A 9,669-nucleotide genomic window follows, 5' to 3' on the forward strand; every position below is an offset into this window, starting at 1 on the left:
GAAAGCGAGAGAGGAAGAAGAATATGGCGAGGATGATAGTCAAGGCTCCTAACAAAAACCACTGCAACCCCCTCCATAGAATGATTTTTCCATCATTGGGCAGATGAATTGAAATAATAACTAATAATCAGAACACCAGCCATGAACACTTGTAAGAAACAATTATAAGTTTAAAAGATTAATTATAAAATTAAAAAAAGTACATATCATAAAAGAAAACATAATGATCAAAACAAATTGAAGACCACAATATTCTCCCTATCTGAAGATAAATAAAACAAGACATCAAGATTTGTTTTCTTGATTAATATTCAAATATGTTGACAAAACCAACAAAAACTCCACACCAAAAAAGTAATTGTAACATTTAAAGACAATTGATATGAGAAGGGTGGTCAGATACAGCTTTCTAGGCTAGCATTTCCATCAATATCACTCAGAGCCCAGTGCAAATCATCATTCGTTCTAAAAAATCAATAAAAGAAAGGAAAAAAAATGCCCATTGAATAAAACTCTATTATTCAAGAAAAATCTTGCAACTGCAAGATCCATAAAATCGACACCGCATTTGATGAAAATCCTCAGATCTCATGCCTTTGAACAAACAATCTAGGGTTTCGTACTCATCGCATTCATCAAAACCCTTCTCTATATAACACAGTAATTCATAATAAAAACTAACAAACAACGTAGTCATGGCGGTTGTGGCGGTGAAGGCGGCGGAGATCAACTCCGACAGCTCCGCAGCCACCGTCACAGGAGTCCTCACCGGAGTGCGAGCAGAAGTAGACGGGATCATGGGAAGAGGGATAGAATGACGTACGTAGGGTTTTATCGCCTATTTATAGGCAGAGTTGAATTCCGAAAATAACACTGGATTTAGTGGTAAATATCTGGGGTCACCCGATCTGGGCTTTTCTTTGGGTTTGGGCTTGGGCTTATTTGATCCACTATGTCGAAAGTGATGGACCAGGCTAAGCTTTCGTGGGTTGTATCATGTTTAAAGGATTGCATGGGTTTGAGGTTGATGGTTAACAAGCCCAAACTAAAGCCCATGAAACAAAACCATTTTTATTTAAAAAAAGAAAACCTTAATCCTATTTTTTTTCTTTTTTTTTCAGCTTTTTTATATGATAAATGAAGATTTTGTCTCCATTATATATTTAATCATTTTATATTTTTAGGATTTTTTTTTTTAGTACTACACATTTTTCCTTTTATTAATGGATTATTGAGTGTTGGTGTATTCCGTAGACATAGGGATTACATTGATCATCGGATCACAACAAAATCTCGTGTTTTTCTTAATTTTTGGTTGTGTGTGTGCCATAATTAAGGGGTAAAAGAACTTTCATTAGCTTTTTCCTTGCTATTTTTGGGTATAGATTTATTTTCATTTCTATCAAGATTAATTTCATCCTTACTATTAAATAATTGTATTCATTTTAAATATCAAACTATTAAAAAATCAAAGGTTTATGAACAAATTCCCTTTTCAAACTTCATTTCAGTAGGGTAGTGATGTGCTGATGAGAATGCGCAACCCACTAATGAATCCATCTTAAAGATCCACAGTGGCAGTGTGTTATCTCCTAAAAAGCCACTTTAGTGGCCACTGCCCAACCTACCAGTCCATTTGCAATCCATTATTTTACAAAACACTATTGATTTTCCTAGCATCACTCCTCCTAGTGTAGTGCGCCACCAACTACTTCCATCTCTTCTTCCTCTGCATTTCATAATATTTGCATCCATTAGGCTGATAACAGAGGCAACTTGTTGGGTGCAAAAGGTGGGGGTCCCATGGCCCATATGAACAAAGGGTGAGTTCATGGTTACTTGGGTGGATTCCATGGAGACCAGGTGGATCCATAATCCCACATCAGGTCACACTAGTTTAATGTGATCTCCCATGTCCCACTGCTGATTCTTGTCACACATGCACACTACCAAGAAAAGGATAATGAAAACTTTGTTCAGGGAATCCCATTGAGTATCTTGTTTTGTTTTAAGTTGTTTGATTTGGTGATGGTTTTGCATAAATGTCAAGTTCTGTTTTTGGGTAAGCTCAGTATTTAGAGGCTGTGATCACCCTCATCAGTCCTCTCTCACCATGGCCATTGTTGGGCTGAGCCACCACCTATGCTACAGAGAGGATGGGCGTCTGTATGAGCCACCATGAGAAGCCAAGAAAGAAATCTTCTGAGGTGCACTCAGGGCACTTCAATTAGGCTGCCAAGCTGTGCTCACTACTCGAAAGTCTGTCATTGAGGTTGAGCCCCATGGCTCAGTCAGCTGCCTGCCGGGCACTACCATGCCTTGTGAGAAAACCAAGCCAGATGTGCTCATAAGGATCGCGGTCGGCCTGGTTTCTCAGGTCTGTTTCAAGTTATGTAGCATTCTGGTCCAAACCATCTATGCAGCTGAAGTTTGTATATATGGCTTTTCAAGTTATGAAAGTATGGTGTTTGAGGGGTCCTTTTGTGTCAAGAATTTGTTGTTACATGTAGGTAGGTGGTGAGAATGATTGTCCACCACAAAACACTGTGGATACAAAAAGCTAGTGCCACTGTGCTGGCGCCCCTATGTGCTTCTCGTAAGAACAGGGACCCTATCCTTGTGTGTGTGGCATGGCTGCCTATTTTTGTGCTATCTATAAATATAAATCATCTGGCCCTGGTATTTATCAACCAACTCACTTTCATGGACCATAGGGATCAGCTACAACAATTGGCAGTCAAATTTCTAACAAGGAAATGCTTAAATGCTAGCCGGGAAATGCCTAAATTCCAGACTCGGCCATATATATGGCTGCCATCTTTCCTAGTAGTAACTTAAATATACTCATTTGATAAACCACCTTAATGGAGAAGGTAAAGATTTCAGGTCCTCTTACCCAAAATTGGGTAGGCCTCCAAACCCGTAGTGTAGTTTATATTTCTCGACGCTTTCCCTCTTTATGAGATGTTTTCAAAGTTCGTACATCATGCCATCGTCCATATATCACCCGCAGGTTCAACCTTTTCCAAAGTTTATTTCAGATTGATCTAACACGGACGTCACAAAGGCAAGATGATAAATATTTGAAGCAAAGGTTAAAAAGGATGGAAGGAGGAAACCAAGAGCTGTGTAAAGAGCCAAATGACCTCTGCCTCGCACGTTGTATTGGGCCCTAATGTATTTGTATCATGATAAAAGAATAAGTGCTAGAGGCCCTATCGCAGGCGGGTTTGTCGACCAATATCAGAATAAGCACAAACGCAGGTTAACCTTCACACCGGTTGGCATCCACTCTACGCACCCCGGTACTAAGTATTTTTCAGCTATGACAAATAATTGACCAAGTAGATACATTCCTCGGGACAATAATATAACTCATATGTCATAATCAACAACAGGCATAAATAATTGCTTCGCCATCAGGATGAGAATATGAATCAAAACAAACATTCGAGCCAGTAAACCATGTTCTATTAAAGGCAGACCATGCTGGGGCAGGTTCTAAATGTGGGGCTTGAGCAGAACTTGGAGACATTGTCTAGCTGCACACTGGGCCAACCGTCTCTCTATACTTCCACTTATAGACTTGAACCCTGTTAAACAATAAGCCTCTTTGTCTTTCATGGCAATGGGCACAGATTCAAGACAAACAATTAGTACCTATCAGCTTCCAAACATAAGAAGCCAGATATGTCATCATCATCATCGTATCAATCTTTTCTTATGCTACCAGACTGAATGTTTTGGAAGTCTAAACAGATTCTTTATAGGCATATTTTAAAAAAGGGAAATTGAAGTTCAACATCTGAAGGCATTCACAATGGCCAAAGCAAGCTAGCCCAAGAAAAAAGGAAAAGACCCCTTTCCCCCTCCAATGCGCACAGACAATGTTCTGCACTCTTCAGCCTACAATGAGATATAGATGCATTCAAGAAACCCCAACCTATGGAACTCTAGAAAAGAAAATTCATTACCAGCTAAGTGTTCTATTCCTTACCATGATCTTTTTTTTTTCTTTTTTCTTTTTTTCTGTTTTACTTCTATTCACATGCCAACTTAGTGTCGAAGCTGCTCAAGCAGATAGCGAAAGCCTGAAAAGCAGACAGAGGATATCGATAATCCATGGTAAACATATCCTTGCCAACTTTGCCAAACTGCAGAATAATCTTGTCATGATCAGAGGCTGGAGGCTGTGATGGTGTTGGCGCACCAGCGGCCGGCTGTGTGGCAGCAATCAGCTGGAAATTCTTGACTGAGGCAACAGTTACCCTCCCCCGGAAGTTAAGGCACCAACATTGCAGCTGCTCATGCCATCTGGGCGGCTTGTTTCGGAGAACCAGTGGTCTGTCCTTTCCCTCATCCTCTTCATCACGAGGCCCAATAATGTCTGAGAACCGGGAGCTGCTGAACTCGGTTGAGTTATCAATTGATTTTGAGAAGGAGATGCTACGGAACGAATCTTCAAGGTTGCGAGGGAGGAGCTCAGCCTGGCCAGGCACAGTGCCACCCGGCTCAAGGGATGAAGCAGGGATTGAATGCATAGTGCAGTGCATCCTTCGTGGCCCCCTGGTGCCTAAGACGTTCAGCTCATATGTGACCTGGGCAATGTTGTAGCTGCCAGTTGGGACTTTAGGAGAAACCTTTTTCGAGTAGAACCTCCGGCTCGTTCGGCCAGGTGGGGAGAGTTGAGAACCATTGTATGGTGGCTGTGTATCATAAATTATGAACTTTGTGCCAAGGAAATTTGACCTGAAACAAGGGGGAGGACAAACAAATTTTGAGACAGATAGAGAGTAATTTATGAACACAAACTAGATTATAGGCTTAAAACAAAAATTGACCTGAAATAAGGAAAAGAAGTGCATTTCATTCAATTAATAAGACGGAAATGCAGTGATTCCTAGATACAAACTAGATTATAGACTTGAAAGCCCTTACTATACTCAGGATCTACTGTACCAGCAGACAGATCTTCTTTCCCCAATATAGAATGGTCCTTAATGACCAATAATCTTAGTAGAAAGTGTCTTATGCTCATTACATAATTACTATTGTTGATTAGTAGAATTTATCATCGATATTTTGTGTAAATGTATAAGAAATTCTTCTGAAAGGGTCCCTAGTTATAACCTATATAAGAGTTCTTGGTTTACAAGTAAAACCATTCCTTCTAACTTGGGATTTTTTGGTACATGAATAGAAATGCAGAGGCAATTAATTACATCTGCATGTTTAGTAATTTGGTTCAATGGCAGCATTGCAAGGATAAGAGACAGCCATGAGAAAAGACACGAAAATGATTTAACAGCTAGGACCATAAGCATTCATGTATCTTACAAGGATAACAATGATTTACGGCCTTGGATAGAACAGGTAAGTAGAAAAAAATTCATGTAGCCAACTATAAGCAGCTAGGACTAAGTCTCCATTTAGCTAAAAAAATTGTTATTTTGTGCATTTGTTATTGACTGCTATATAAATATCAAAAGACACATGATTACCTGGAGAAAAACTATATTGAAGCCCTAAAACAAGTTCACACCTCAATAATTTTCATATTAGGAACACCAGATGTTTGAAATTTAATCAACATATTCAAACTAATTTGTAGTTCAAATATAATAAAACTAAAAAAGGAAACATAAATCTTACTATACAATTAATACCACTTCAATTCTGTATAACATAAATGACAGGTATAGGATATCAGTATACTTTTTGCACCAACAATATGATGAATACTACAGACAAGTATGGAATTACAAGCACAATGATTTATATAATAAAAAAAGACCTAACTGTTTCCTTAAAGATTCTCAGGTATAACAGTTGATTTAGGAGTTTCCCATATATGGACTGAAATTGAGACCTATGCTGACAGTCTTTCACCTCAAGCTTTCTTATGCCCAGACCCAAATAAATCAGAATCTTTAGAGATAAGGAAAGTGGACAGAAAATTTTCAAATCAGAACCTGGATCCCTAGAATGATATTGGAGGTGGATTAAAGAGGAATAATTCCAGCTACACCGTCCAAATACGTCATGTAGAACAGAGTGATTTACATGTTCTTAAGCATTAGGAATCCTATTTTATGCTTAAGAATCCTATCTTAGAATCATAAATAGGAGGGACACACAAAAATATGGCATAGTTCACATGCCATGATAAAGTTGATGGGCATTTACTGAATGTAAAAGAATGGTAAGAAAAATGGTGTAGTCATCTACCTCAGCTTCCCAATATAAGTGCTGCTTGATCTTGATATGTTATCGGCATCCATGGAGATTACATATTCTGTGCAAGTAGTTCTCCTGTTTCGTTTTGCAGACAGAAGAAATTTCCCATTTTCAACAAGCAAAGCTGCAAATATGGAACAATAAATCACATATCACAAATAATGGACATTAGGAAAAGCATTTAGTAAAGCATTATCTTTTTTTTATATATATAAGTATTTAGTAAAGCATTATCTTATACAGCTTAAAAGTAAGCTAGAACACTAAAACAATTTGATTTGTGCGTGAAAACATAACTTATTGTCTAGCCATCTGCAGAAAAATGAGATGACTGAAATTAAATTATAAAAAGAGATATTTTTTCTGTAAAAAGAGGAAAATACTACCCTACTGTGAATATGATGTCAGAGGTAATAAGGCTTATAAGAACACTAAACTAAAATTAGTTGAAAGCATAGGAGCTGAAATTCCATTCCATGCAGCATAAGTACAAAACCAATTGCAGAAAAGATTTGGTTGATTCAACCACTCAAGGAAAACGGTCTAAAATCATAGGAGCATAAATCTATCACATTCAGCAAAAGAGGCCAAGTTTAAGACAATTCATCAAGGGGCAATTTGGGAAGCCTATACAGTTGGAAGCAATGCACACACTTATCAAGCAGGATTTTCAAGGGATTACTGTACCCCCTTGCTTTTATATATACATGTATGAAACAGAAATTCAAAAGATTGACATTAATTATGAGTTTCCAAAAAATTAAAACCCTTAGGGTACCATCAAAACCATGGAATTAAGATTAGGCCTTCAGTGTCTACTAATGCTAAAAAGGTACTAGCTTTACTAGTAGACAGATGGAATCGCATAAGAGGCTGAAGGAGAGCATATAAGAAATTGGCTTCTGAGCCTTCACTCTCGGAAGGAACGTCTTAGAAATAACAAATTTCAGGTGGCTAACACAACATTATAAGGGCTGATAAATTAACCATCAAAACTGGAAGCTCAGCCACACGTGTAATATGAGCCATAAAGATTAAGGGCAGCACGATTAGCAATCCAACATAAAAATCACAACTAAAGCCTTCATTGTGCCATTGGGCCTTCTGACTCAAAGTCTGCTAATAAAATCAAGAAACATGCTAGCGCCACAAGTGACAGCTGGTTATATTAATTTGTGATCCACATCAGTCCAACAAAAGTCATGTCCCATAAAATCCGTAAAAGGAATCAGCAGCAAACAAACCGTTGAGAGAGAATCTTACCAGGGCTAAGGCAAAGGAAAAGGTGGTAAGTCAAGTTGGACTTGTCCCTCTTAATGAAGCACTGAATGGTTCCATCCCGAGGCCCTGGCTGTAAACAACAAACAAACCAGAACTAGGTCAATCATAGCCCATCCCCAATATAATGGGAAATTCTTTCTTTTCAACGAACACATGAGCCTTTAAGTAAATTTGCTCACATAGATTATATTACTTATAAAGAAATCAAGTAACTGTTTAAGGAATCAAAACTTACGTAACAGCTTGGGAGAAACAAACTTAAAGCAAAACAAAGACCATAAAAAAACATGCCTGTTTCAGAGAGATGGGGAAAGTAAGCTTCCCAGAGAACTCTGGACTTTTGACAATTTCTTTACACATTTCTCTCCATGATCTGCAAACAGCAGCGCATGCAACGACATGCTTGCGAGATGGCCATGTACTCTCGCTTGCCTCCAACCTCTTAATCACATCACGAAGTAGCTCAGGTGGAAGGCCAGCCCAACGACTGTTTTGGACCACCAGAGGCTGGTCCTGCAACTCATGGACTGAGCCATGGGATTTCCCTCTATGATGGCCAGGAAGCCTAACATCAAAACTCCGCCTTGATAAGCTCCCAAACCCATCCCTCACATCACGAACAATGCTACGAAACGACATTCACTCCAATATGGCTGATATTTCTGCCAATCTTGTCACATAAATTATATTCCTCTTGAGTAAAATAATGACCACAAACAGTTACACTTGCATACAACTGCAAATCAAGCAAAGTTTATTCAAATTCCAGTTAGAAAGCTTAACAACCAAAAAAGAGAAGAGAGAGAGATAGAAGAAGAAAAGCACAAAGCAAGAAAAGGAGATTCCCAGAAAAGAAAGCCTAACATGGACTTAAAGCAGCTCAAAATACCTGACTTTTATCAGGAACTTCTTCACAGTTTTTTGAAACCTGATTTTTGAACCCCAAATGCGAATGATTCGATAGTTTTACAAACTAATTCAAATGAACAATACAAAGTCCAAAACATAATCAAAGGAAAATCCAAAAGAAGTCCCGAAATTCAAAAAAAAACTAAATAAATAAATTAAATAACTGAGTCAAACTATACATTTTCCAGATTTTAGAATTCTCGGAAGCAAAGCCATCAAAGAGACATCATAAACACAAAATAGGATTTTTGTTTCCCCCTTTTCCCAGGAAAAACAACAAATCAATTAGCCAAGTAAAAAGTACACGAGATAATTTAAATGGAGGAAAAAAAACACACATTTGAAGATATCTTGATTTTCACTCACTTCATGTTTATTATTGCCATGAAGTTTCACACAATATAATATATCCCAACTAACCCTAAATATAAACGTTTTCCTGCAAATCTTAGTGGTGGAGATGGAGAATTAACACGTGGAGCTGGAAAATCCAGGTTTGAAAACTCACCTGAGCATCACAAGGTCGGAATACCAATACACCACTATCAAAGATCGATTCTTTCACTTGGAAACCATAGATCCATACATACAACAGATCAATCATGCAAAGATGAAATTTTTCTACAAAAACCCTGCACCAACAGAAACTTAGCCTCAGAAGCCATGCAAACCCCATGAAATTTCCAAAATAAGCCCTTTTTTCCTTATAATTATTATCATGGAAAAGAAAAGGAAAAAAAAAAAAAAACAGATACCAAAACCCGAAATAAAATTAAAAAAAAAAAGAAAAAATACTTTCCCTCATTTTTTTTCCCGGAAAAGAAAAATCAAGGAAAATGAGAACAAAACCATTTCTCTCCAGACAAGAAAAAGGAAAAAGGAAAAAATAAATAAATAAATAGGAGCTTGTGATCAAAATGTGGTGCTTCCAACACCAATAAAACTGCATGAAAAAAAAAAAAATTTCCAGAAACAGTCGAAGAATCCAGAAAACGAACCTTAACATCTAACCATCACCCAAAACAAGAGAGGGTGAGAAAGAGAGCTGAGAGAAGAAAGAAACATATAGAGAGAAAGAGAGAGAAATGAAGAAGATCTAGTAGAGTGAATACCATAAAAACCAGAAGCTGCAAAATTCACGCCTTCATGCCCCTAGGGCTCCACACATATCATCATCACACGGTTTCTCTCTCATCTCTCTTTCTCTACAGACAACACACAGTCTCTCTCTCTCTCTAGAGC

General features: G+C 37.9%; 1 protein-coding gene and 1 non-coding gene across 6 annotated transcripts; both read right to left on the minus strand.

The window, feature by feature from the left end:
• Positions 1-392: 392 nt before the first annotated feature.
• LOC117908024 lies at positions 393-464 on the minus strand. Its single transcript, XR_004650142.1, has one exon. It is a non-coding gene; the product is annotated as a small nucleolar RNA snoR118 (small nucleolar RNA).
• Positions 465-3,339: 2,875 nt separating this feature from the next.
• On the minus strand, positions 3,340-9,669 carry LOC117906781 (tubby-like F-box protein 8). 5 transcript variants are annotated; one of them, XM_034819975.1, is made up of 7 exons: positions 9,540-9,669; positions 8,936-9,059; positions 8,408-8,446; positions 7,810-8,254; positions 7,501-7,588; positions 6,229-6,361; positions 3,340-4,749 (listed from the first exon to the last, which is right to left on the minus strand). In XM_034819975.1, exons 4-7 carry the CDS (start codon positions 8,155-8,157, stop codon positions 4,041-4,043), a joined length of 1,278 nt encoding a protein of 425 aa, XP_034675866.1. In that variant the 5' UTR covers positions 8,158-8,254; positions 8,408-8,446; positions 8,936-9,059; positions 9,540-9,669; the 3' UTR covers positions 3,340-4,040. The 5 variants fall into 5 exon arrangements, with proteins under 5 accessions (XP_034675866.1, XP_034675867.1, XP_034675864.1 ...); XM_034819976.1 differs by having other exon boundaries at positions 8,408-8,491; XM_034819973.1 differs by lacking the exon at positions 8,408-8,446.

This window comes from Vitis riparia, chromosome 18 (genome assembly GCF_004353265.1).
Source record: "Vitis riparia cultivar Riparia Gloire de Montpellier isolate 1030 chromosome 18, EGFV_Vit.rip_1.0, whole genome shotgun sequence".
Lineage (NCBI taxonomy): Eukaryota > Viridiplantae > Streptophyta > Magnoliopsida > Vitales > Vitaceae > Vitis > Vitis riparia.